This window comes from Equus caballus, chromosome 11 (assembly GCF_041296265.1).
Source record: "Equus caballus isolate H_3958 breed thoroughbred chromosome 11, TB-T2T, whole genome shotgun sequence".
NCBI lineage: Eukaryota > Metazoa > Chordata > Mammalia > Perissodactyla > Equidae > Equus > Equus caballus.
The window spans coordinates 6,851,308-6,879,149 of record NC_091694.1 but is presented as its reverse complement, the minus strand read 5'-3'; the positions used below and the strand labels follow the sequence as shown (position 1 = coordinate 6,879,149).

General features: G+C 49.7%; 1 protein-coding gene and 4 non-coding genes across 7 annotated transcripts; 4 read left to right on the top strand and 1 right to left on the bottom strand.

The window, feature by feature from the left end:
* The first annotated feature begins 8,663 nt into the window (after positions 1–8,663).
* MRPL58 (mitochondrial ribosomal protein L58) lies at positions 8,664–15,880 on the top strand. Of its 3 annotated transcripts, none has more exons than XM_014738776.3 (6): positions 8,664–9,036; positions 11,682–11,718; positions 14,336–14,395; positions 14,931–15,013; positions 15,106–15,275; positions 15,544–15,880. In XM_014738776.3, the coding sequence occupies exons 1-6, from the start codon at positions 8,938–8,940 to the stop codon at positions 15,626–15,628; spliced, it is 534 nt and encodes a 177-aa protein (XP_014594262.1). In that variant the 5' UTR covers positions 8,664–8,937; the 3' UTR covers positions 15,629–15,880. The 3 variants fall into 3 exon arrangements, with proteins under 3 accessions (XP_014594262.1, XP_070083040.1, XP_001496624.1); XM_070226939.1 differs by having other exon boundaries at positions 8,938–9,123; positions 15,549–15,880; XM_001496574.5 differs by having other exon boundaries at positions 8,938–9,123.
* Positions 15,881–19,631: 3,751 nt separating this feature from the next.
* TRNAR-CCU (transfer RNA arginine (anticodon CCU)) lies at positions 19,632–19,704 on the top strand. Its single transcript has one exon. It is a non-coding gene; the product is annotated as a tRNA-Arg (tRNA).
* Positions 19,705–20,120: 416 nt separating this feature from the next.
* TRNAR-CCU (transfer RNA arginine (anticodon CCU)) lies at positions 20,121–20,193 on the bottom strand. The gene has a single exon. It is a non-coding gene; the product is annotated as a tRNA-Arg (tRNA).
* A 686-nt stretch (positions 20,194–20,879) lies between these two features.
* Positions 20,880–20,952, top strand: TRNAR-UCG (transfer RNA arginine (anticodon UCG)). The gene has a single exon. It is a non-coding gene; the product is annotated as a tRNA-Arg (tRNA).
* Positions 20,953–21,194: 242 nt separating this feature from the next.
* On the top strand, positions 21,195–21,267 carry TRNAR-CCU (transfer RNA arginine (anticodon CCU)). Its single transcript has one exon. It is a non-coding gene; the product is annotated as a tRNA-Arg (tRNA).
* Positions 21,268–27,842: the final 6,575 nt, after the last annotated feature.

The following is a 27,842-nucleotide window of genomic DNA, read 5'->3' as shown; positions in this document are numbered from 1 at the left end:
AAGAGGGCAGCTTTGCCCACTCACTCATGCCAAGAGGCATGACCCTGCTGCCTGCCCAGCTTCTCCAAGAGGGAAAGAAGGTCTGGTATGGAGCTAGTCAGACTGGATTTCCCACCCCAGTACTGCAGAAAAAAAGCCATCAGATCTGCGAAAGTAAAATTTCCTTGAACCTGTACACACTTAGCATCCCTTAGTAGCAGCTAACATTTGTTGCCTGCTGACTTTGTGCCAGCCAGGGTTAAGTGCTTTATATGTATGCGATGCCCTCAGCAGCCTTATGAGGCAGCTATAAAATCTCTATTTTACTGATGGGGATCCAGAGGCTTAGAGGTTAAGTTAGTAATTCAAAGTCACATAGAAATATTCGAACCCAGAGCTGACCAATGCCACTATGCAATACTGCATGTTCCCTAACTCCAAGTAATGCTGCATTTTAAGAGCCAGTCTGACCGAGGGCATTTCAGGAAGGAAGAAAGGAAAATTCTGTGGACCTCCTACATGGGAGTGGTACCCAACTCAGAGGCCATAGAGAAGGACTGGTGCCCGCAAGCTCCTCAGCTGCCGGGAATGTCTGGGTGATTATCTTTTCTTCCCCTCTTTCTTCTTGCCCCTATGAATGTCCCCTTCCTGAAGCACCATTTCAGCTTCTGGAAGACCAAGGAGGGGAAGGAGAAGGCTGGCCCCAGCCTTCAGTGCCCAGCTTTTTAAGGGAACAGGTGGCCCCTCGCAGATCTGTTTCTCCCAGAAGGGCCTCTGTTCTGATGGTTCACGGCAGCAGCAGGTGAGGGGAGCTTGCCAGCTGCTCTTCTCTCCACCCCAGGGCGGGTGTCTCATTCTCTCCTCTACCCGCCTCATCTCCCAGAATCCAGGCCACCAGATGGCCCGAGCAGGCAGTGTTTATTTGGGGCCATGGAAACCTACAGCTTCCTTTTCCTGTCACTCTGGGTCAGGCTCTGAGCTGGAGCCCAGCCTCAGAACAATAATGCCATGGAATGGTGCTGACTTTATTTTTCATAATCCCTGAGCTGTCGACCTGGGTGAGTCCCTGGCTTTGCTCCCCTGAGCAGCTTATTCCAGTCACCATGGAGACACCTCTATTCCCTCTGAGGTCTTGGGACTTAGTCAGACGGGGAAGGACTCAGGAGACTCCCCTTCCAGCCTAGAGCCCGAAGGCGTATGTCAATTGCCATTCCCTTCCTAGCTCAGGCTTACAAAGCCAGTGCCTGGGAGGAGGTGTATTCCCTCCTAAAGAATCTGCCCGTATCACTGAGGCGAGGACGGTAAAAGCCTTGATTTAACGACAATCTCTTGTTTCTAACAGCCAGCATCCCCAGAGGCATATTTTTCTAGGTAATTATGCTTTTCCTAAAAACAGAATTCTTCATTAAGAAACAACCACTAGTATTACTAATAATCACTAACATTTATTGAGCTCTGTTTCCATTTACCACACTGCCTCTCACCTAAGTAACTTAGCCAACACTTAGCTGTTTCCAAACATGACTCGCTCTACTTTGAACCTTTCTCAGAGTTAGAACTCATGAGTCTTGGAGTTCATGTCTTAACCACCCTGTGAAAGGGCTCTGCTTAGCCTGTCTGTGGCTGGCTGAATCTCTACCTCCTTCCCCAGCCTGCCCATAGCTCCTGACTGGGAGAAACTGCCATCACGCTCCACAAAGCCGCTGTTTCCCCCACAAGACTAGAGGCGGCGGCATTTAAAAAAACCTTTCTTTCTCAACCTGCCTGCCTCTCCTCCTATCTGGTATTTGTCCTGCTGAACCATTAGACATGTGCTCCACGGGAATTTCTTTATAGGCTGCCTTGTGAATGAGCCTGAAGTTGACTAAAACTCACCTCTAGCAGTACTCAACTTTGAAAAAAAATTTGCAAAGAATTCACATTATCAGTATTTATGGAGTATCTATGATGTGCCAGGTTCTAGGTGCTGGGGCTCCTGCAGTGAGTCAGTGCCATCCAGGGGCTTATTACATTCTAGCCAGGAGACAGGCAACAGACTAGAAAAATAAGATTGAGTGATGTGAAAGAAAAAAAAAAAACCAAGTAGAGCAGAGTAAAGGGGATAGAGAAGAACTAGGCAAGACAGGGCAGACCTCACTGCGGATGTGAGATCTGGGGAAGAGTGGTCCAGGAGGAGCACACAGGCTCCAAAAGGGAGAGAAGTGGTGTTTCTGGGGAACACGGGATCAGGGAGTTCTTTTCACCAGGGGGCTCTGTATGCAGGAGAGGAACAGCCAAGGACTGGATCACGGGGCTGGGGGAATTGGGAAAAGGTGTGTGCAGCCGATGGCAAAGCAGACATACTCTTTATTCACTCTGGCAGACAGACAGTGGGAGCACAGTAGCTCCCCTTGTGGCCACTTTTATATGACTACTAGACAAAAGTGGCATACCGCCAGATGACATACAATGTTTACATTATACAGGTTACACAAGGTGTTTACATACATGGTTAGTGCATGCGCTGCCTGCAGCGGACATGCTGAGTCACATCTGCCTGGGCTTCCAGTCTGATGGTCCACAGTACCTCCATCTCCCCTTCCCTCCACCTCCATCAGACTGCAGCAGTCGGGGGAGCCTATGGGAGATGCGGGCACACAGCCCAACGTCCTGGACCCACATTCCACAACAACAGTATAGAGAACAGCAAATGACCACCAAGAGACAGGTTATACCTCCTAATGTGGCGAGAGCCCACTGCCACGGGAAGGACAGCTTAGACCACCATTCCTGCAGGGCGTCTCCCATCAATGTCTGGATCCGTGAGATCTCCTGCTTGGCCTGTCGCAAGGCTTGTGATATGTTCCTTGCGTTATCTGGTATATACATGCAACACTGCACCTCAGTAACTGCACAGGTCCCCCCTTGTGCTGCAGTAAGAATGTCTAGAGCCTTGCAGTTCTGCAACACTACTTCCGGGTCTGGTGGACTCCATCAGTTGAGAGAGACAGGGCCCGGGGGCTGTATGATTGAGGGCTCGGGTGGCATGCTCCGCCAAGGCCGTAACCTGCCACTGCAGAGCAATAGTCCCCGCGGACAGACTAAGAACAGCCAGGGGGTAAAACCACCAGGGCGTTCATTTCTCCCAGTGATAGTGCCCTTTTACCTTCTCCCAATTGCTGGGGCGCACATCCAAGGTTCTCCGAACAGTAGCCGGGAGGTAGGACCACCCCCAGGTACATCACCCTGCCCAGTTGGCCAGGAGATAAGGCCATCCATAACTACCACATACCCAGAGACTGCCCACAGGCATTTTGTCCGTGGGGACCGTCCCCACATAGGGATGGGCATTCCACCAATATTTGGGCCAGGTCACTTGTTGAATCTTTTGACACAGCTCCTTGGGTATCCACCCTACTATTACCTCCCCCTTCTGTTGCTCTATGCATAGGGGCATAGACGTGCGGAGTGCAACAGCCTCCCTGGGTAACCACTCATAGCCATCCCAGAGGCTTGGGGTCGCTGAGGGCCATTTATGTCCACGTTGTCGGTACAGCTGCTGGTCCACCTGGCGCCTTCTTTGGTCCCACTGAGCATCGGTGGGTCCCTAGGAACGCAGCCAGGTCCAGCTCCCTTCTGAAGCAGGGAGGATGTGCCACGGCAAGCCTTCTGCAGTGCTGGTGGGCAGTTCTGTGCACACCCAGCAGTTAGATACCTTGGCCACCTCAGCATAGGTGTGCGCCCATTCCACAACACTCTTCGCCACACTCCATCTATGGGCAAAAGGACAAAGCAGTGATAGGAACTAGGAGAGGCAAATCACGTCCTTCTGGCAGAATGCAGGCTAGTCTCTTATCCTGGGACAAGAGGGTGGCTGCCAACGGGGGCCTTTCCGGCCGTTGATACCTCATCTTTTCTGCCTGCAGAGGCGCTGCACGCGCTAGCTCCACATGGAGCAGTACAGGGGAACCCATTATTGGCCACGTGGAAATCACATACGTCCCCTTCAGGATAGAACCAGCATCAGTCTGTGGCAGCCTGACAGTTACCCGAGGGGGTCAAGTGCTAGTCACCCACGGGGTGACATGTAAGTCTCATTGTTCCCCAAGTCCCCAAGGCGCTAAAAGTGCCAGCCACCTGCAGTGAGGGGCTTTTATCTTCCAAGGCCTTTCCCATTCTTGTGCCTCCCGCACGTTGCGGCACGCTGGGGCCGGCAAGAGAATGTTTCCCTTTTGGCCATAAGCAGGCTTTAGTAGCTCATCAGTGGTTATTACTTGCAGCTGTATGGGGGCTACGCTGCCATGTAGCAATGCCTCTACAGGGGCTGGCCCTCCCTTTTGAGGCTTTTAACACCATCAGCACCTGCCACAACCGAGTTGCCCAGCCTCGCAACAAGGGGGGGCTGTATGGTTGTGTGTAAGCCCTGCTTTAAAAGCCCATTGTACCTCTCTATTATCCCAGCAGCAGCCGGGTTGTAAGGAGTATGGAAAAGCCATTGAATGTCCGTGGTACTGGTCCACCACTGGACTTCTTGTCCTGTAGAGTGTGTCCCCTTGTCGCTCTCCACGATCAAGGGTTGACCATGAAGAGCACAGAGTACCTGCACGGCTTGAAGTGTCCGCACCTTTGGTCTTTGGTAACGATCTGATGTAGTTTACCTGCCATCGGACCAAGGGCACACGCCCTCTAGCTACTTGCTGCTGTGTGGACACTAGTTTCCTTCTATTAGGAAAGGCCTGGGCACATACTGTGCATTCTTGACATGCTGTCATTTTTTGTTGCCATGTGCCGGGTAGCCCCCAGCGCTTACTCACTGTTCCCATGGTCTTGCTCCCTGCATGATTTAGGGGTCGATGTAGCCAGTGTGCCACATCTGCAGACAGGGCCCTTTCTAGCCATCTCACACGGGCCAGAGCATCATTCCCAGGAGCAGTGAGAGGCATATGGCTGGGAACATGATACACTGTCACCTCTTTTTCATGGCCCAAGGCACACAGTTCCTACCACATGGCCTGCCCCCACATAGGGCGGTTTCTGGCCAACCACTGCTGAGCCCCCCACAGAGATAACCATAGGGCCAATCCCCAGTACACCACCCAGCTGTCTGTACAAACAGCTAAAGGCCCTGGTTCATGGGCGATAACCATCCAGACAGCCCATAATTCTGCCCACTGGCTGCTTTGGCCGGTGCCAGTATCAAACCAAATAGCATCAGTGCTTGGCTGCACAGCTATGGCTGTCCACATAGCAGCCGGCCCCCTACTAGAACCATCAGTATGCCAGGCATTCTCCAGGATAGGGGGCTTCCCCTCAGCATAGGGCGTGGGCTCTATCTCTAGAGGAGCTGTCGGAATCTGTTCCCCCACAGCGAGAAACTCAACCGGCCCTAATACTTGCTATAATTCCTCCGAGCTCCTTTCTTCTAGATAAGCCCCCCCACTTTGACAAGGTAGGGGTCTGGACCACGCCAGACTGTGGACAGGTAGCCCGTGACCGGAGCCATCCTTGAATGGGGTACATGGTTCTAAGCCGAACAGGGGCCATTCATGTGATAGCCTCAAACACTATCAGGGTGGCATATGCGGCTGCCAACTGTTTCTCCACTAGAGAATATCATATTTCCACTCCTTTCCACAGTTGGGACCAGAACCCGACATGGGCTTGTACCTGGTCATGCCGTTCCCACAGGCCCCAGCCAAAACCCTCCTGGGTAACATGGACATCCAAGTCATGTAGCCGTCCTGGGTCAGCCACCTGTAAAGCTTGTGCCTGCTGCACAGCACGCTTGGCGGCCTTAAACGCTTGGTCCGCAGCATCCGTCCAGTCCCACAGGGCTCCCTTCTTTACCAAAGCATATAGGGGTCTCACCACCTGGGCTAAATGAGGGATAAACATTTGCCAGTACCCCAGCAGGCCCAGAAATGTTTGCAGTTGAGCTACAGTTGTTGGCAGGGGGTACGCGTGTATTTTATCAATGACTGTCTCAGGTATCACTCTCGTCTTACCCGACCAGACAACCCCCAAGAATTTCACAGGTAAGCCAGGTCCCTGGACTTTGGCATCGTTGGCCAGCCAACCATATGTTGCCAGATGCCTCCACAGGGAATTAGCAGCTTGCTCTAGATCTGCAAGAGAGTCAGAGGTTAACATAACATCATCAATATAGTGAAATACAAGCACTGTATCACTGTGAGCCCAAGCAGATAAATCTTGAGCAATGAGCCCATGACAAATAGTGGGGTTATGCAGGTATTCTTGTGGCAACACACAAAAAGTCTATTGTCTGCCATCCCAGGTGAAAGCAAACTGATCTTGACTCTCAGTGGCAATATCAATGGAAAAGAAGGCATTGGCAAGATCCACAACATAGTGGTACTGTCCCAATCAGACAGTCAGCTGATCCGTTATGTCATGCACCGAGGGCACAGCAGCATGCAATGGAGGAGTCACTATTTAATTCCCAGTACTCCACAGTCATACACCATGCACCATCAGGCTTCCTCACAGGCCAAACCAGGGAATTATAAGGGCTGTGAGTGGATCGCATGATCCCAACCTCTTCCAACTTTACGATAGTCTGTGCGATACTGTCAGGTGGTAACCACACATCGTGGCACCAGCAACACTTGCGGTGAGTGGTGTGTATGCCCCAGGACAACAGTCTTAACTACATGCACCCGTAGGCAGAGCTCACCCATGATTGTCTGCAGGAGCAGTCCTTGCAAGACATCCACCCGCAGAACATACTCGGGGATAGGAGACACACTGTGTACACTTGGGGCAGCAAATGGCCAATGCCAAGGGACAGAGACACTGGCTTCACTTTTACTATACGGCCTCCATAGCCATCAACATATGCCAGCTTCCCTGGAAACTTATCCGGGTTGCCATAAATCAGACTGCAATCAGCTCCGGTATCTACCAATGCCAGCACACGCTGCACATTGGTGGGGGACCAGTGAATTGCAAGTACCACATGTGGCCTCCAGTCCTCTGGGGATCCCCCAAGCCGGGCACCTTGGCCTTCCCCCTAGTCAAAGAGGTACATGGGCTTGCCTCCTGAGGGCTGCATAAAGTCCCGGAGGCTTACCTGTCTGCTCTTGCCGAGATTCTTTTCCGTTCCCACAGTCTTTTGGAACTGTTGCTCAGGCTTCAACTGGCGCCACAGTGCCATCAAGCCAACATTAGTTTGCTGATGTATTGTCCTCTGATCAATGCCAGCAGCTAGCAGGTCTATCCATATTTGCATATGGGTGACTCACTTGGGCCCTTCCTCCACTGAGCCTGCTCTCTGCTTGGGCACCCCCTGCCATGGGACAGGCTCCGTTTTCTCCGTCAGCCTTCTATGTCCCCCAAAGTGGCCACTGCAGCGGTTACCTCATGTATCCAATGCCCCACATCGGGTGCCAAAATGGCCACCAAGGACCCAAAAACATTACACCGGCGGAGTTAAGAACCGAATCCTTCATCCTGGGCATAAAGTGCTAGTCATTGGGCCCCAGGTATTCAGGCTACAAATGGCTTGCCAAATTCCCAATTCACGGATAACTGGAACCAGTTCTGCACAGGTCTGCCATTGGCTCCCAGTCTCTGGGAGCTCCCCGGCATTATCTCACACTGTCTGGGCAGCAGCAGTCACCTACTCCACCATGGAGTGTTTCCCATGCCCTTGGGCTAGCCGGCGGCTATTCTGCTGCGGTTGCGGGAGGGGTGCAACGTGATGGAGGCTAGCTTCTCCATCTGGTCCAGGAGTACAGACTATACTACCAGCCCCCTCATCCCACAGCTGCAGGAGCCAGGCCGGTATGGGTTCACCTGGCCACTGCCCACATTGCTTACACAGGTCCCGCAGTTCTGTTGGCATATAGGGGCTATACGCCGTGAACTCTGTCACGATCGGGGCTCCTTGGGTGACACCTCCTGGACCCAAGAGCTGCTCATGCTTTACCTTTTGCTGGATTACTAGCCGAGCATGGACAGGACGTGCTTCCTCTACGTCCCAGTCCTCAGCGTCCTCCGCCGTCTCGCTGCGAGGTGCCACTTCCAGCTCCCGTTCCAACTGTCGCACCTGCGCCTCCAGGGCTTCCTCCTTGGCCCGCAGCTCCCATATCTGAGCAGCATCCCGCAGGGCAGAAGCCAAGTTGCGGCTTAAGGCCGTCAAAAACAGCCAGCCAGCCCGTCCGACGGCAGGCCGAGCCTTCTCCGGCACCTGCTCTCGCAGGCTACGCAGAGCCGTCTCGATGCTGACCGGGGTCCCAGCCACGGACTCCCACCCTTCCGCAGGGGCCCAATTCAGCTGGACTTCCGCCACCGGGAACCACATACTAGCGGGTGGCCACATGTCCGTCCCGTCAGCCTCAGGAGCCGCAGGTCCACTCACCTCGGAATCCTGCCGGCGCCAAGTGTATGCAGGAGAGAAACGGCGGAGGCCTGGACCACGGGGCTCGGGGAATTGGGAAAAGGTGCGCGCAGCCGATGGCAAAGCAGACATATTTATTCACTCTGGCCGATAGACGCTGGGAGCGCAGTAGCGCCCCTTGTAGCCGCTTTTATATGACTACTAGACAAAAGCTGCATATAGCCAACAGATGACATACAATGTTTACATTTTGCAGGTTACATAAAGTGTTTGCATACATGATTGGCGCATGCGCTGCCTGCAGCGGACATGCTCAGTCACATCTGCCCAGGAGCTGCCCCGGTCTGATTGTCCATAGTACCTCCATTTGCCTTCAGGCTCCCTTGAGAGCCAGCTCAGAGCCAGCGTCTTCCCCACCGCGGCAGCGGAACTCAGAGCGCCAACCAGGGCTCTGGAGGCAGCGGATGGAGAGCCTCCAACAGGTGCCGCAGGAAAGCAATGCCGGGAGCTCAGCTCGCCGGCGGGCACTTTAGACCGCACGGAACCAAAGTCCTGAGGGAAGCGCGAGCTCGCGGACCGCGGAAAGAGGTGCCCACCGGAAGCGGCCGCGAGACCCGAACATGGCGGCCACCCGGTACCTGTGCTGGGGTCTGAGCCGAGCCGGAGCCTGGCTGCTGCCGCCGCCTGCGCGCTGCCCCTGCCGGGCTCTGCACAAACAGGTATACGGTACCGAGTTCCAGAGCATCTACAGCTTGGACAAGCTCTACCCCGAGTCGCGGGGCTCGGACACCGCCTGGAGGGTCCCGGTGAGCCGGCAGGGTCGGACGGAAGGGGCGTTTTGCCTCTGCTGGGTGACATCAGGAACCCGGGGCCCCAGTGGCCGGGCGTGGAGCTGGTTGAAGGCGCCGCCGCGCGCAGAACGTGGCGGTCGCGGCGGGAGGGAGCTGGTTGCCCGAGCAACCAGGGACTGGGGTCGCTGGGCGGGTCCTGGCGTGGCTCGAGGTGTGCGGACGCCAGGAGAGCATGCTGGATGTGTGTCTCACAGGACCACGAGCTTTTCCGCGTTAGCTCCCCGGCCCCCAGGCCCAAATTCTTGTCCCAAGAGAAAACGTGGGCTTTCTGGCCTTCCAGAGTGGACCACAAAGGCCAGAGGCTGGCAAGCTGTTTACTCCCTTTTGGAACCTTTCGGAAAGTTACACTGTCCATGGCCTCTAGGAACCCCAGCACGCCTGAGGAAACAGGCATTCTTGTTCGTTTCTTCAGGAAGCATTTATTGACAGCCCGCTGTGTACAGGCGCTTTATCAGGCCCCCAACCCGGAGAGAGAGGACCCAGCCAATTCTTTTGAGTTTCCACCTACAGGACTGGAAGAGGACATTCATTCATTGATTCACTCATTCAACAAACTTCTGTTGAAAGCATTCTGTGTGCCTAGGCATTGGGATAGAGAAGTGAGCAAAACACAAAAATCCCAGTGCTTGCCGAGCTGATCTTTTCTAATGGAGGAAGACAGGCAATAAATAAAATAAGTAATATATAGAGTATGTGAGGTGGTGATAAGTATTTTGGAGAAAATAAAGCCCAGAAGGAAGGAGTGCTAAGGTAGGGCTAGGGTTGCAGTTTTAAGCAGGATGGTCTGGAAAGGCCTCTGAGAAGGTGACATTTGAGCAAGGACAGTAGTGGGGAGATCGGATCCCTGCAGAGGGAACAGCAGGTGCCCCCACCTCAAAGCAGTAGCATGCTCGACTTGTTCAAGGAACAGCAAGCAGGCCAGTGGGAGCAGGGGAGTGGGAGGAGATGAAGCTAAAGAGGAGAGGGAGCGGGTGGGGGAGGCCCGTTTATGTGGCCTACAGGCCTTTAGCTTTACTCTGAATGCGATGGAGACGTGTTGGAGGGTTTGAGGCAGAGGAGCGGAATGATCCAGCTTAGCTTTCCAAGGATCACTCTTACAGAACCTTATAGAGAATAGACTGCAGAATGGCAAGAACAGGAAGACCATTTAGGAGTTTGCAGTAATAGAGGCAAGAGATGATAAGCAGGGTGGAAGCAATAGGGGTCATGAGAATTGATGAGGTTCTGGATACATTCTGAAGGAAAACCTATAAGATTTGCTAATGGATTTTCTATGAAAAGTGGGAATAAAAGAATTGAAGTCTGCAGCCTTGAGTGGTGGAAGGATTGAGTTGCCATTAATTGAAGTGAGAAAGTGGCAATAACATTCATTTGTCTGTTCTTTCATTACACAAAAAGTGTGTTGTGTACCTACTATGTCGGACACGGTTTCAGGCATTGCAGATACGGTCACAAGAAACAAAACAGATAGGGTCCGTGCTTCGTGGAACTTATGTTCTAGTGGAAGGAGCAGACAGTAAACAAGTGGGAACAACATATCAGGTAGTGAGAAGTAATGAATAGACCTGGGTGCTGTCATAGAGAGTGCTGGGGAGCTACTTCAGATTGTTAGTAAGATAGACATAGATGGATGAAATGTTCTAGGGAAAGAGTAGGACAAAGAAAAAGGATTTCAGGGTCATGTCAGTGTTTAAAGGTTGCAAAGAGCAGGCAAAGGAGAGTGAGAAAGTCATAGGGAGGTGAGAGGAAACCTGGAGAGGACAGCTCAGAAGGCAGTGCAAGAGCAGACTTCAAGGAGGCGTGGTCCACGGTCTCAGTACTGCAGAGAGGTGGAGTGGGAGGAGGATTCCACCGCAGATGCTTCTCAGATGCAGACACAGCCAGAGTGGCTGCAGGCGAGGGAGGATGGGCTTGGACGGCCAGAAGAGCTGCCGCAGGGAAGTGTTTGCACTGGGCACGTGGACGTGAGGATTTAAGGCTGGAGAGCTTTGCTACTGAGGAACAACACGGGAGAGATGTGGAGGTGAGAAATCCTGGAGCAGGTCGTTCTGTCTGACACAAAGCCTTGAGGCCGATGTGCTAGTTACTGTTCAAGGCTGTCAGCTTGCCCTGTGAGCCTCCTGTGGCCTGAGAAGGGACAGGGCAGCCCAGTAGGTTTGTTGCTCCGGGTTGCAGAAGGCATTCCTTTTGGAGTCTCCCTGATGTGTGTGTACTGTGGTGCCTTTCCCGCCTCCCTGGAGGCAGGCCTCTGATGGTGCCCAACACTAGCTAAAGTGGGGGCAGGGAAGGCTGGAGAGGTCAGCTCCATTTTCCTGGAAGAGTGTTTCTGAGGTGGTACCTCTGGGAGTCTGGGGAAGCTTTTTCTGTCATTCTGATGTGATTTTGCTGGGGACCTGAAAATCGTTGTATTACATTTGCCTTATGGCTTTACATCATTTCTTTGGTTGTCCTGGAACAGTTAGAAGTCACCCAGCAGGTAATATTTATTTGACGCTGTGTATGTTGCATTACAGGATGATGCAAAGCAAGCCAACAATGACATTCCTCTGGGTAAGTAATTTTGTTTTATAAAAAAATCTGTCATTTCCCTCACCCCTCACACATTCCTTCTAGATCTCTCCAGCCTAATGAAAGTAAAGAAACTGTCTTTGGTGGGGGCCAACCCCATGGCCGAGTGGCTAAGTTCGCATGCTCCACTTTGGCAGCCCAGAGTTTCGCTGGTTCGCATCCTGGGCGCGGACATGGCACCACTCATCAAGCCATGCTGAGGCGTCATCCCACATGCCACAATTAGAAGGACCCACAACTAAAAATACACAACTGTGTACTGGGGAGCTTTGGGGAGAAAAAGGAAAAATAAGATCTTTAAAAAAAAAAAAAAGAAACTGTCTTTGGGTATGCAAAAGTGGAGTCTTTGCAGCCTTGTTTAGAATAGCAAAAATGCAAAATGATCATGGAGGCACTCTGCAATGCTGTGTGGCCTGCGGCACAAATGGAGAGCACAGGATGCTTCTGTGACGTGGAACCATCTTTACAAGAGGTGAAGTGATCATTATTTGAAAAAGGTAAGGTGCACAAGAGTCTATGTAGTAAGCTACCATTTGTCTATTGTGTATGTATATCTGAAATGTATACTTTTGTATATATACATAGATCTGAAAGGATGTACAAGAAATTGGATATGAGGACTGCCTTGGGGAGCGGAGAGGAAAGGACAAACTTGGTGGCTGGGCAACAGGAGTGGGGGACTTCTCCCTGTAAACTGTTTGCATAACTTTAGAATCGTGCACCCATCAAGCGTGAGGCAAGGACTGACAGGCGTAAAGAAACAACGAGCCCTTTTTAGATTCAGAGAGTTTATGATGTCCAGAGACAGTGAAAGGAAGAGAAGCCAGAGGTGCCGGCTCCTTGTTGCCCTTGTTCAGGGTGACACTGAAACAAAGAGGCCAGGTGACTACATCACAAGGGAGAGGACCCTGTGGCCACAGCTCGGCAGTGTGTTAGCCTGCAGCTGTGTCCTGAGGCGTGCATGTGGCTGGAGGAGGCAGAAAGCCTGTCTCATCAGACCAGAGATGAAGAGACTGTCTCGTGACAGCGCCCAGGGGAGACAGGGAGGCAGTGGGAAATGGCCATGTGGCAGCCCTCACCTGCCTGCCGTGCTTCTGTGCTCTGGGAGGATCACAGGCGTTCCTGCGAAGACGTCCTCAGCTGCAGTGCAGGCGGTGTCTCGGTGGCCTGTGTGGATGCAGGCAAGGTTGCCGACACCGTGGCAGAACCGTCCCCCTGCAGTACCGCGTGCATTCGTTACCTGTTCAGGAATATTAGTTAATTTGATTTTTCAAAAGGAGAAAAGCCTCTTCGGAGCAGTCCCAAGATGGGTCACCCATCTGCCCGCTGAGGCCTGCTCTCCACCACCATGGCGCCACACTTCTTTGCCGCCCAAAGCATTTGTGGCTCACCATCCAGTCTTCTTTTTTTTTTTTTCCTGCTTTTTCTCCTGGAATCCCCCCAGTACATAGTTGTATATTTTAGTTGTGGGTCTTTCTAGTTGTGGCATGTGGGACGCCGCCTCAGTGTGGCCTGAGGAGTGGTACCATGTCTGCACCCAGGATCTGAACCAGCGAAACCCTGGGCCGCCGAAGCAGAGCACACGAACTTAACCACTCAGCCACAGGGCCGGCCCCACCATGCAGTCTTCTGAAGTTTCCCACTACCACCCCTTCCCTGCTTTCCTCAGACACTATGAGGCTGCTTTTCATGAATTACGAAAAGAGAAGGACAAACCTCATTGTACAGATTCAAAAGACAAACAAAACTGAGACCCAGAGAAGCAGCGGGACTTTGCCAGGATCACATAGTCAGTCAGTGGCTGAGCCAGTGTTAGAAGGAAGGCCTCACAGCTCCAAGTCAAGTACGCATTCATCCAGCAGGTGTTTGTAAACACTGACCGTGAGCGAGGCGCTGGAAACACGTGATGAACTAGACACACTCCTGCCTTCTTGGAGCTTACAGTCTATTGGGATTCCACATCCACCACACTTAATGAAATACAACATTGAACTAAGTTTGTCCCTTAGTCTGAGCTTTTGAAAGAGTCCTTGCTTTTAAATAAACAGCAAAAAGCTAGGGCAGCCAGATCTGGTGGAATGTACTGGACCAGAAGCCGACAACCCAGGTCATAATTTTACATCCTCTGTTGTCTCTGTGGCCCAGACAAAGTCCCTTACTCTTGATTTTATTTATTTATATTTTAATTTTTTTTGCTAAGGAAGATTTACCCTGAGCTAACACCTGTTGCCAATCTTCCTCTTTTTACTTGAAGAAGATTCACCCTGAGCTAACATCCGTGCAAATCTTCCTCTATTTTGTATGTGGGTCACTGCCACAGTGTGGCTGCCGATGAATAGTGTAGGTCTGCGTCCGGAAAGCAAACCCAGGCCACCAAAGTGGAGCGCACCAAACTTAACCACTAGGCCACAGGGCTGGCCCTTGATTTTAGTTTTGACATCTGTAAATAATTTCTGACTTTACTGATCTGAATGTTCTGTTTATATATCAAAAGTCATTGAAAGATATGTAATAGGGATAGTTATGTTGATCGTAAATTAACAGTTTGCACATTTTGCGATGGGATAATCATTTTTTTGGTGTATGTTCTGTTTTACAGATCGCTTGACAATATCTTATTGCCGGAGTAGTGGTCCTGGGGGCCAGAATGTTAACAAAGGTACAGGGTACCTTGTTGTTTTCTTTCATTTTAAAACTTAGCTGAGAGACGGACTTGTTTACGTTCATGTGGAATAAAGAGATTTTTTTAGCAGAAGCTTCAATACCACCAGCTTATAATAATCCTCTTTATTCTTTTGAATGTGGTCTGATTCGCCGGCTCAGCTGTGGGTTGCCAAGACTAGGCTTGGCTTGTTGAGTCTAAACAAAGGGAAATCACAGTGTGAGTTGGCAACCAGCTCCAAGCACAGGTTTCCTTCATTCTTAGGGAACCCATCCCCCCCGTTCTTTTCAGAACCCAATAAACTGTAAGAGAAACAATGGGCATTCAGTTCCTGGAAGTTTATTTTTGTCCAGAAGTGCCTTACTATCTTTGCAGGCTTCTTCTGTGGCCAACTTTGTATCCCCAAATTGATACAGGATAGAAATGTGCCTGGTTGGGTGTCTCACCCCTTTGTTTCAGGATGGTGACCAGCCACCGGATGCTGAGCCCAAGAGTTTCAGTGACCCATGCTCCCTCCTCTCTTTATTTACAGTGAATTCCAAGGCTGAAGTCAGGTTCCATTTGGCAACTGCCGACTGGATTGCAGAGCCTGTGCGACAGAAAATGGCCATCACGGTAACCACTGGCCCCCTTCTTTTTCTATAATCCCTCAGTCGCTTTTAAACCTTTGCTCTGTAGAACTCTGGTTTTGCCTTTGTTCTCTGCAGCATAAAAATAAGATCAACAGGTCAGGAGAGTTGATACTCACCTCTGAATGCAGCCGCTATCAGTTCCGAAATCTGGCAGATTGCCTCCAGAAAATTCGAGACATGATCGCTGAGGCCAGCCAGCCAGCCAAGGAGCCATCCAAAGAAGATGCTGTGCTACAGAGAATCAGGTACTAGAAAATGCCCCAAGCGTCTCAGCCGAGTCGTGTGGCCGAGGGGCCGCACAGGGAAGGAAGGAGGCAGGGTGAAGTCCACGCCCTCCCGGCAGACAGGCGGAGGAGCCCGGGAATGGGAGAAGACCCACCCGGAGTGGAGGCTCCCCGCCAGCTGCCGCCTGCTGATGCGGCTGCTCTGCTTCCCCTGAGCTGCCAGCTCCTCTCCCACTTTGAAAAGCACTGATTGGGCGTCTGGGACTAATTGCCGTCTTTTTGTTTTCAGGATAGAAAACATGAATCGGGAAAGGCTGAGAAAAAAGAGAATAAATTCTACCATAAAGACAAGCAGGAGGGTAGATATGGACTGAAGTCATCCTCCAGAGCCGGCAAAGGCCCTCTTCAGGGCGTGCAGGCAGCTGCAGCCGAGGGAGCTCTAACACCAGCAGGCGACTTCTTTGTTGGTCGTGGTTGTTAACGTTTGTCTAACACTGGAGCCATCATGAGAGTGTTCAATTGCACTGGTTGCAGTCACTGTTTGCAAAGGTCTTTATAAGCAATCACGTGTTGTCAAACCTTAATTATCTATTTGATACATTAGCTGCAATAAAATTCTAAATGCAGTGGGCTTCCCTCTCATTCCAAATGCATCAGAACAGAATTCCTCCCTTTTCTCTCAGTTGAACTCTGCCTAACAGTTATTGACTGGCACTGACTGCTTGTCACAGCCAGGGGGAAACAGAGGAATGAGTTGTGGTGTCTGCCCTCCAGGAATACACAGTCAGGTAGGAGGCAGGTGAGTGGGCATCTGAGCTGGGCCTTGAAAAAGGTAGAGAATTTTAATCAGTAGAGACGAGAGGAGGTCACGTCAGGTGAAGGGAACAGTATGAATAAAGGAGACCCAAGAAAAGGCTGGTGGAGAAGAGGAGGAAGCCATCTGAATGGTGGATTGGTGCAGGAGATTGCGAGAGGTAAGTCTAGAGAGGGAGGGAGATGCTTGATGTGGAGACTCTTGAATTCAAGTTAAAGAGTTTAGACTTGAAGAAATGTAGGTAATAGGGGAGCACCGAGCGGGAAGGAGTGTCGTGAGTTAGGTGCTGTCGCAGTCTGGGGCTTTGGAGGCACGAAAGGAGTGAGTTGGAACTGGAAAGAGGTTTTTGCAATCCTATGGGTATGGGAAGCACCCAGGCCAGCGTAACAGTAGCACATTCTCTGGCGTGTACAAATGCCTTAGAATGTTCTCTGTCACTTTGATCTACTTCACTCATTTGGCAAATACTGCACGGTGATGCACTAAATGCAAGATAATGCCCTGGAGTGGTACATACGTGAGCAGGGCCCTTGTTATTCATGTAAGTGTAAACGGGAGAAAGTCATCGACCAGTGATTCTTACAAAATACAGAAGATGTGGAAAACATGGTCCCTGTCCTCAGGGGACACAGAGCCTAGCAGGGAGCGGAAGCTCATATGCAAGGAAGGGCAACATACATTAGTTCATTCATTAATTCAACAAATAGTGAAAGCCAGAAACTGGGTGAGGTCCCAGGGGATCAGAAGTGAACAAAACAAAGTCTTTTTCTTCCAGAGAATTTACATTAAACTAGGTAATGATAAAAGCTGAGAAGGAGAATAGATTCCTGTTACAGTAATGTGACCAAAACGTGGTAAATAGCTTAAGAAAGGTCTAAGTAGATTGCGGGAGACAGAGAAGCAGCTAGTTCCAGCTGGAAGGCAGAGAAGATGTACTCGAGGTGCTTGAAAGGGGCCTGAAGGAGGGGAGGGCTGGCCATGCGAACAAGGTAAGAACTTACCACCTGAAGGCTCCAGTGTGGCCAAGGGCCCTGCCTGTGGCCGGGACAGTGAACTATAGTGCCGAGAATGGGCTCTGAAGCCACACTGCCCCAGGTCCGTGCCTGCCCTCCGCCACCCGCAGCTATGGGCTTTGGGCAAACTCCTTAGCCTCTCTGAATCTTAGTTTCCCCATCTGTAAACTAGGGATGATGCTATCAGTGCTGTCTCATCCAGTGGTTGTGGGATTTAGGTGAATAAGTGGTCAATGGCACTGAGCACCCACTCTGGGAAATTTAGCCATGATTAATAGCCCAGTTTGGCTGGAACCCCGGGGATGAAGAGCTGTGGAAGACACGTCTGCCACATTGAGTGGGAGCCAGCTCTAGAGAGGCCTTAAATGTGACAGCTAAGACTTTTAGGCTCTACCCCTCCAGAGGCCGGCAGGGGAAGATTAATGTGACAGTGAATGGACGAGGAAAGATTGCAGGTAAGTGAGCACAGGTTGGTGGACTGACCCATGTGAGCAATCAGAGAACTGGAATTAGGGCAGTGGCAACAGGGACAGAGAAAACAGCAGATGCAAAAGAATTATGGGGACAGAAAATTGGCCCAGGTGGAGTGGAAGCAGGTGTGTGACATGGGTGACGCTGTATATCAAGACAGGAAAGTCACAAAGGCAGCAGGCTTGGGAGGGTGGTTGATGATGAGGACGGTTTTGCCTGCAAGGAGCTGACTGTGGGCCTGAGGTAGTGATGCCCAGGAGGGGGAATGGAGCCCTGGAGCTGGGGAGTGAGGTTGCAGCTGGGAGACGCAGGAGGGAGGGGCACAAGTAGTCTTGGGAATGGAGAGGAGCGGTTGAGGATGAGGCAAGGCAGAACCCGGGGAGAAGGTGGCAGCAGGAAACCAAGAAGGCATCCCTGTGGGTTGACTCTGGAACAAAGTGCTGGAATCGTGAGGCCCTCAGAAGATATTCGTGGCATGTGGAGGGACCTGGAAAAGCATTTGAGACACGCAAAGGGGAAGGAGAAGTAAAAAGAAGCAGAACAAACTGGGGGACAGAGTAGAGCACAGGGGTAGGAACCATCCTTAACAAAAACTAAGGGCAAAAGAGTGCACATGGGTGAATCAGAGGCACAACGTTGAGCAGAAGAGGCCAGGCTACCAAAGACTATGATTCCATTTGCACATAGTTCAGCACAAGGCAGGGTCTGGCCCAGTGGCATAGTGGTTAAGCTCACATGCTCTGCTTTGGTGGCCTGGGGTTTGCAGGTTCAGACCCCAGGCACAGACCTAGCACCACTCATCAAGCCATGCTGTGGCGGCATCTCACATAAAATAGAGGAAGACTGGCACAGATGTTAGCTCAGCAACAATCTTCCTCAAGCAAAAAGAGGAAGATTGACAACAGAGTTTAGCTCAGGGCCAATCTTCCTCACCAAACAACAACAAAAAAAACCCCAAGGCAAACCGGCTTTGTAGTAATGAAAGTTGGGAAGGTATTTGCGGGGGCGGGGGTGGGGGGTGGGGAGGAGGGTCTGGTGATTGGCTGGGGGGAGGCACAGGGAGCCTTCTGGGGTGCTGGAAGTGTCCTGCATCTCATCTGGCTGTAACCTTAAGATCTGTACACCTTGCTGCATGAATGTTGCACCTCAACAAACAGACAATTGATTGACTTAAAGGGAGGCATCCTCAAGGGAGGAGACTGGAGCCAGGTAGGTTAAATTATTCCTTCTTGCTGAAGTTAAGGGAGGAAGGAGAAGGTTTCTGCAGACTCTGCCTGTTGGAGGGAGAAAGAAAGGAAGAAGAACGTGTCCAAGTCCCTGTACCCTGGGATGCTGGGGATGGACAGGCAAGGCCTCAACGCAGGCACCACGAGTAATAAATGCTGACCTTGGCTGAAGCTTCTGCTGTTACAACTTTCAGATGTGCATGGGTTTTAATATGGATGTTAAACTTGCGTAACGTTTAAAAATGTTTATTCTTTCTATTACTTTTTGTATAACAGTTTTAAAGTAATAAAATATTAGAGTGAAGTATCTATTTGGCTGATACATTTCTTTTCTATACATTATATGTTTATGTGTATATTTCTATTAGACTGGAAGGATTTGTTCCTCTTAGTTGTATATCGTCTTGTGACAGTGACGATTTTCAGTGTTTATGTTTCAATATTCATGATTGATGCTAATCTCTTCTCGTTCGTTTCCTATACTACTTTTTCCTAAAATTCCTGGATTTTCTGTCGGTTCTGTAGAGGTGGACACAGTGGCTCGATGGTAGGAAGGAAATGCCTCCAAATCTGAGCGTTCGCCTACCATGGTCCAGGTGGTCGGGCAGCCCCAGCGCCGGCCGCCCGGCCCCCACTGTGCTTCCCGGCGCGGGTGGCTGGAGGTTGGTCAGCTCGCCTCCCACGGTAGTGTCTTCCCGCCTCCTCGCGGTCGTTCGCGAGCTCCAGAGGGCCTGTCTGCGCGCATCCCCGACACTGCATCCCTCGGCAAACGTGCGCCCGGCTGAGCCCTGCCTTGAAGACCCGGAGTCCGGCCGCAGACTAGGAGCAGAGAAGCTGCAAATGTGTGCCGCGAGCCCCAGTGGCCTAATGGATAAGGCACTGGCCTCCTAAGCCAGGGATTGTGGGTTCGAGTCCCACCTGGGGTAAAGGCAACTTTTTGGATATTTCCCAGTTTCAGGTACTGGAGTCCACTCCACCGCTGTTCGACCGCAGTAAAGACCGTGAGTACGTTCGGGCTCGGGAACTGCGGGCCAAAGACTGAAGGGTTCACCCAACAGCCCCCAATTTTGGTATAGCTCACAGGTCAAGACTAGAGAGCAGGACTTGTCCCTGCTTAAGGGTGCAGTGTCCCCAGGACACTCGGGAACGCGGGGGCGAGGGCGACACTGAGCCCGGAGCCGGGAATACAGGACGTGCAGACATCCTGATTGCAAACACCAGGCCCTGTAAGCTGCCCGGCAGAAGGTTGGCAGGGGTCCTTGGGCGGCGCAGTGCTGAGGCACATGGAGCCCCTGGGTCCCAGGTACCAAAAGTTGCTATGGGAAGAGGTCTGAGCACGCACCACCCCAGGTGGGACTCGAACCCACAATCCCTGGCTTAGGAGGCCAGTGCCTTATCCATTAGGCCACTGGGGCGCGATAAGAAGCCAGCGCCACGTGGTCTGTGATAGTGCGTGGTGGCGTGCACCCGCACGCGCACAGATCTCACGCGGTTCCACCACGCCGGCGGCCGCACCGCCACCCCGACACCGAGTCCAGGTCCCGGGAAGCCAGCTGGGCTACGCAAAACGCGAGAGTTCAGGGTGAGGTGATTGGACAGTGTCCGCTGAGACCAGAGGGCGCCCGGCGGCGCGCAGTTCCACGGAGAGGAGCGAACTCCCTGGAAGGCGAGTGCCAAGCGGCCCCAGGGACCGGGGACGGGGACGGGGACGAGGAGGGAGGGCAGAACGAGCCCGCAAACGAAGCCCCGCGGGATTGCTGTACCCCTCGCCACCGAAGGGCGCGAGCCATTCGCCCAAAAGGAAGCCGACCACGAAGGGACTCAAAAAGCTCAATCTTCAGATCCGAAATCAGACGCCTTATCCCCTTAGGCCATGCGGTCGCGACGCCCAGTGGGCCCAAATGCACCGGCCAAGTACAGCCCCTTTGCTAGTGGCGGCGCCGGCGACTCGAGCCGGAGGGGACTGAGCGCGCTGGGCCACAGAGTGCGTCAGAGGGGTGGCGGGGAAGGGAGCCGGGCTACGGTGCTTAAGCCCCGCATCATCGCTGGTGCATCCAGAGATCACTAAATAGGCATTTAGGTAACGGTGTGTACGCAGGGAGACCGCGTGGCCTAATGGATAAGGCGTCTGACTTCGGATCAGAAGATTGAGGGTTCGAGTCCCTTCGTGGTCGAAACGTTTTAATCCCGAGGAGAGATGGCACACCTGTACCTCAGCCGAATCCCAGAACTGTCCTTGTTTTAGACACACACAGGCCTACGGACCCGCTCCTGACCCTTGCTCCCGTCCCCTGGAGCTGGGAGTGAGGCCTGCATCCGAGCGGCTTTTGCTCCTGAGAGCTTCCTGTTGACGTCATTATTCAGCTCCGCGGCGTCACAGTTCAAGAAGCATGTGATCGGCCGCCATTTGCGTGAAGCCCCAGTGGCCTAATGGATAAGGCACTGGCCTCCTAAGCCAGGGATTGTGGGTTCGAGTCCCATCTGGGGTGAATTAACAATTTCAGCAAGATGGTTGTTTTGTGTGTTATTTATAAGGTAAAAACAAAAACCGTACGGCACATTTTCTCTTTTTAATAGCATTCTTTTGCGTGTGTGGATGCCTCGGTTGCAATTAGTTTGCCCTTTCTTTTTGATCAAGCCCGACTACACACTTTGAAAGGTAAACCGATGTGAGGGCGAATGGGGCCCAGCCTCTTGTTACTTCTCTGAATTGGCATCCAAATACCTCGTGAAAGTCCTCTGCAAGCCACAAAGCCACGTGCAAATGAAGTGAGCGTGTTCTGTGCGTGTCCATCACTATAAAGTTAAAAGCAGGTTAAAAAAAAAAAAAGCCCCTGGCCCCTCCCTGCCCGCCAAGCTTCCCACTGGAGGGAGACGGGGCAGTCCAGGTGAGGGTGCTGCCTGACTCCGCGCCCTCAGTCCAGCTGTGGGTTCTGTGTCCATGGAGATGGCATCCACCACCCACTGCCCTGTGCTTGGACCAGGAGGGGTGCAAGGAAGCATGTGTGTGCACGCGCATTGGACAGTGGGAGTAATATTGCCATTCTTTTGTATCAGTCCAAGTATCCCAGGAAACAGATGGCACACTCAACCTAGGTGATCCCAAGAGTGTTTAAAAAGGGACCTTTATGTACATTTATGATTTTCGCACTTTCCTGGATATAATCCTTTAGTAAAACGTTTAATTTTTTCAAAAACTGTACTATTCTGGTGAGGGGTGATTTTTTTTTACCTTGAAGCCCCTAGCTCCTAAGGAGCTATGTGTGGGCTTCCCAGGTTGAATGCCTCACGTTATGTGCGCTTTGGCGGTGGTGTATTTGCTCAGAGAGAGGCTGTATTGTTCCTCAGACTTTCGTAAGTTCTTGACTCAAAAAAGTTTAAGTCACTGTTCCTTATACTTCTGTAAAAGAAACAACAAACAAACGAAGTACAGAATCCTCCTCTCCCTTCTCCAGGGTCACCCCGAATTATTCCTGCGCCCTCTACTCCAAACCGGCCGCCACGGTTTATGGATGCTGCTTGAAGCTATTGCTGGCTCCCAAGCCCTGCCACGTGGCTGCGGCGCCCTGGCCCTAGCCTGCCCTGCTGGACCCACTGCTGCTTTTCTGGGTTTCCGACTTCACTTTTTCCTAAAGCCATCCTCCAGGCCTTGCCTCCGTGAAGCTTACATTGTAGTGAGAGAGAAGACAGTAAAGAACTAAATGAACAAACGAGATGATTTCAAAATAAAGAGAGCCATGGGAAACTATTAGTTGAGTAGCGAGAGAAAGCCTCTGGGTGGAGAACAGCAGAAGGATCACTAGCAATGCTGTCACCTTCAGAGGACTTCTTTACTGTCTTGGCTGATACACTACCTACCTCATAGGGTTCTTGTGAGGAGTAAAGGAGGTGGTATTTCTGTGAACTGATTAGAACAATTCCTGGAAGCTCGTATGTGCTCTATAAGATCAGGCATGGTCGTCCTCATTTACCAATAGACTAGTTTGCCCCCTTATTCAAGGATTGTGTGATACTCTCCACACTAGGTGTGAACCCCTGACTGAAGGCTCAAATTTCATCTTAGATTTCTTCTCTTTCATTCATAGTGAATTCATATTAAGGTTCTTCTAAATGCCAAGCACAGTGCTAAGCCCAGAGAATATGCATATGTCTAAGGCGTAGTGCTGGCGCCCAACAAAGAATCCTTTAAAATCTTCTAGATCTCCCTAATTTTCTGGCGTTAGAGCAGGAACAGCAAATGCCTGATGGTAAGGGTGGAGTGGGAGGTGCAGTTAGCAGGATGCTGTGGCTGTAACGGGGGAAGGAGCACGGCGTACCAAGAGAGAACCCCGGAGTAACAGGCTGCATTTGAGCTTGTGTGCAGCGGGAATCCAGGGGAGGGCTTTAAGCAGAGGAGTAAAAGGACCATATTTGCATTTTGAAAAGATCCCCTTGGCAACAATGTAAAGAATGGACTGGAGGTGGGTGAGAGTACAGGCAGGGGGACCACTTAGGGAGAGATGGGTGGCTCAGGGAGGAGATTACCAAAGCCTGAACAGAAGCAATAGCAGGACCCCAAGAGGAGGAAAGTAAAGATGTTCAGGAAATGGAATCTGTGGGACGTGCAGCCCAAGATGGTGCCCAGGATTTGGGGGTATGGTGGTGCCACACACCCTGGGGAAGAACATGAGCTCAGCGCTGATCCAAGTGCCTGGTTTATTTTTCCCCACAATCTATCCTTTTTTTCATCATAGTTTCTAGTTTCTCCTTTGGTGTTATGCCTAGAAAAACTCTCACTTGAAGATTATGTAAATATTTACCTACAGTTTTTCCTGTTGTTTCTTGTGGGATTTTTAAAAATATTTAAATCTGTAACTGGAATTTATTTTGATTTTTAGTGTAGCGTAGGATCTGTTCTTATTGCTTTACAAATATTTAAACACTTAGATCAGTGCCTTTCCCCAGTGATACAAAATGCTACTTAGATACAGGTTATGGACTTTTTCTGAAGGTTCTTTTCTCTTCCGTTGATCTAATTATTTTTAGCTTTTTATGCAACTTAACTATGAGTACTAATTTATAACCCAATTAACTTTTAAATATTTTTCACTTTTTTCTTATCTCTATCCTGATTTTTCTGTAATCAAAATGTATTGTGTAATAAGTTTTTATATCACACAACTCAATGCTATGAATGTTTTAATGTGAAATGTTCATATTATTTTTATCTTCCAAGCAGTCTGTAATTACATACTTTATTGCTCATTGATTCAAGATTTAGGAGAGTGTGTTTCAATTTCCAAGTGGCTGCATTTTTGTATTGTTTTGTGTTATTGTAGTTTATACTTTGACTATTAATTGTTGGTTTTATGTAATATTTGCTCTGGGATTAGTTGATGTGTGCTATAGTTTCTTATTCTTTTTTTTTTTTTTACTTTGAAGCTTTCTTTATAGTCTAATATGTTGTCAGTTTCCAGTTATTCTGTTCGTATGGCTTAGAACTTACTACATAAGCTATTAAATGAGCCTTTTTATTACAGTCTGCTATAGTCTCATTTGTTTTGCAAACGTCAGAATTTTTACAACTGCTATGTTTCTTTTTTCTTTGTCTTTTTTTTGGTGAGTGAGATTCGCCTTGAGCTAACATCTGTGCCAGTCTTCCTCTACTTTGTACGTGGGATGCCGCCACAGCGTGGCCTGACGAGTGGTGTGTGGGTCTGCACTGGGGATTCAAACCAGCGAACCCCAGGCAGCAGAAGCAGAGCACATGAATTTAACCCCTTCGCCACTGGGCCAGCCTCTCTAGCAATTTCTTTTAAACTTTTTTTGGTTTATATATTTTAATGCTTTTTTCAGTACATCAGGTTCCCATCATTATTTTTTTCATGTGGATGGTTCCCTTTATTATTTAAAAATTACATTTGACCCATTTCATGTTTTTGTCTCATTTCTACTATGCTAGATAGTAATATTATAACTACATTTTTGCCTATCCTTTAAAAATTTTTTATGAAAATTTTCATACAGAAAATAGTACGTGAACCAACCTAGATTCATCAGTTATCAAGATTTTGTCACATTTGCTCCATTAATCCCTTTCATCCTTCTCTTTTTAAGAAATCCCAGACATCACATCATCTCCCCACTACGTATTTCAATATTCATCTCTTAATTATCTTTTCAGTTAATTGGTGCAAAGCAGGATCCAAATAAGGTCCACACACAGGATTTGGATGTTAGGTCTCTTAAGCCTTTTTTTTTTTTTTTTTTTGAGGAAGATTAGCCCTGAACTAACTGCTGCCAATCCTCCTCTTTTCACTGAGGAAGACTGGCCCTAAGCTAACATCCATGCCCATCTTCCTCTACTTTATATGTGGGACGCCTGCCACAGCATGGCTTTGCCAAGTGGGGCCATGTCCACACCTGGGATCTGAACCAGCGAACCCTGGGCCACCAAAGGGGAACATGCGCACTTAACCACTGCGCCACCAGGCCAGCCCCAAGCGTCTTTTAACCTAAAGCTCCCCCTCCTTCCCTCATCTTGCCCCACTCCATTGACTTCTTGAAGAACAAAAGGTCAAATGTCCCACATTTTGGATTTCCCTTTATTTCTTCATGGCATCATTTACTGGTTCCTCTATCCCTGATATTTCCTCCGAATTAGAAGTTAGTTTTAATGCCTTGATTAAATTCAGGTTCAACTTTTTGGCAAGAATCCTTTCAAATGGTGCTGTGTATTGAATATAGTATATCAGAAAGTACATAATATAGGCTTGGCATCAGGTGACAACCTGATCACTGTCATGTCCCTCATCAACCTTTCCTTTAATCATTTTCAACCATTGATGATCTTTGCCTGAGCAAGCTGTTTCATCAGGGATTACAAAGTAGCGATTTTACTGTTGTTACTTTTCTTTCCCCGTTTATGAACTGGAATACTTTGTAAAGAACTTTCTCTCATCAACTAGGTCTATTGGTTTATCTTGAAATACAGTTGTTCAAAAAGGCAGGATAAATGTGTAAATTTTTTTCCCTCAATGCCAGTTTTTAGAGCAATGACTTGATTGACACATCCAACTCATCCTTTTTTAAAACTTTTTTTACAGGATGGACAGCTTGTAGTTGGCTTTTGGGTTGACCCAGTTTGAGTTTTTGCCTCCTAGTAGGGATCTTCACCAATTCATAATTATCCTAAGGATGTTTGGTTCTGTATGTGTGCTACTTTTGGTTTCGCTGATTTCTATCTTTAAGTTTTGCTATAGAGGATGTACTTTATTTTCCTCTCTAGTGACTTGAAAAGCATCCTATTTTACGAGTGATTATTTTTAACGTAAAATCAACACATGCTCAATGCAAAAATTTCAAACAATCCAGGAGGGTATAAAATTTAAAAGTGCCCCAATCCTAGCCACATGCCCTGGACTCAGCATATTCTCAGTTGTTCATTGCTGTTCCTTCCAGTAAATCTTCCAAAGGTTCTCCTCTGATACTAGAGACTCCTCCCTTTATCTACATATTTTTTGAGGAAGATTAACCCCGAGCTAACATCCACTGCCAATCCTCCTCTTGTTTGCTGAGGAAGACTGGCCCTGAGCCAACATCTGTGCCCATCTTCCTGTTTTATATGTGGGATGCCTGCCACAGCATGGTTTGATAAGTGGTGCTAGGTCTGCGCCCGGCATCCAATCTGGCGAACCCCAGGCCTCTGAAGCAGAGCATGAGAACTTAACTCCTATGCCACCAGGCTGGCCCTGAGACTCCTCCCTCCATGTTACAGAACTTTCATAGGACTCATGTTGGTTCTTTCCTTGAACATGAGTTCTAACCATACTCCAGAAGCAACCTGAATGGCTTTTGCTTAGATTATCCCTGTTTTCACTGGTCTGCATCCTTAGATCTTCATGGATGGCTCGGTGCCAGTTCAGTGATTCACAGCCTGAGGGGAGGGAGTGTGTGGTACTCATTTTTCTGTTTTGTGCATTCAAAGTCTTCTGGCACAGCTACCACTGAACATCACAGATTATAACTAAAGCAGCTCCAAGCGGAAGACACACTGCCCCTCATCTACATATTACCTTCAACCTAGCCCCTACCCCTACCCGTTAGGGGTGATGGTGCCCAAGCTCCCCTCTGCTCCTGTCCTTTAAATTGCTTTCTTAAGTGCTATCAGCCATTGTTGCTCTTCTTCAATAAAGTCCATCCGTAATCCTTGATAGAAATGTCACAAAGTTGTTGGCCTGTGCATGCTACCCTTTCCCTTCTAGGTTTTCCCTAGGATGTAAGCCATATCAAGTGAGATGCCTTTGCTTAGATCACTTTCTTACGTAGAAACTTCCTGGCTTATCTCATTTAATCCTCATTACAACTCTGATGTTTGTAAATGAGAAAAGGAAAGTCCCAAGAGAGTAAATAATTAACCTAAAACTAGCAATTAAATGGTCAGGGGAGTAAGTGGTAGGCACACCAGGTCCTCTGACTTCAAGGGCGACAGAACTCCTTCCACCACTGCACCTTACTTTAAACCACCTGTATTTTCTGGCATTGGTCAAGAGTCCTGCTAACTATAATAAACAGTAGGAATTTTTAAAATCAGAAGAAGGAATTAAAATAATTTTCTATGTTCAAACACAAAGCTGTAACCAGTTTTAACTTTGTGACAAAATTTCCTTTTAAACCACAATTATGGGGCTCGCCTGGTGATGTAGTGGTTAAGTGCGTACGCTCTGCTTTGGCGGCCCGGAGGGTTTGCGAGTTTGGATCCCGGGCGCAGACCTACACGCTGCTCATCAAGCCATGCTGTGGTGCGTCCCACATACAAAATAGAGGAAGACTGGCACAGATGTTAGCTTAGCAACAATCTTCCCCAAGAAAAAAGGAAGCCTGGCAATAGACACTAGCTCTGGGCCAATCTTCCTCACCAAAAAAAATTTAAAAATTAAAAATAAACAAACCACATTTATGCTGAAGAGCTGAAGCACAGAAAAGCCGATCCCTGCTGCTACTCACCCTGCTGTTACACCTGCAATTTGGCCCATCTGTTCTTCTGACTCACTAAGGGACAAAGGAGCACTCCCTAGGGACCAGT

Coding starts and splice junctions, on each gene's coding strand:
- MRPL58 (XM_070226939.1), top strand. CDS start 8,938: ATGGCGGCCACCCGGTACCTGTGCTGGGGTCTGAGCCGAGCCGGAGCC. Junction 15,014..15,105: donor GACAGAAAATGGCCATCACG/GTAACCACTGGC, acceptor TGTTCTCTGCAG/CATAAAAATAAGATCAACAG. Junction 15,276..15,548: donor GCTGTGCTACAGAGAATCAG/GTACTAGAAAAT, acceptor TTTTCAGGATAG/AAAACATGAATCGGGAAAGG.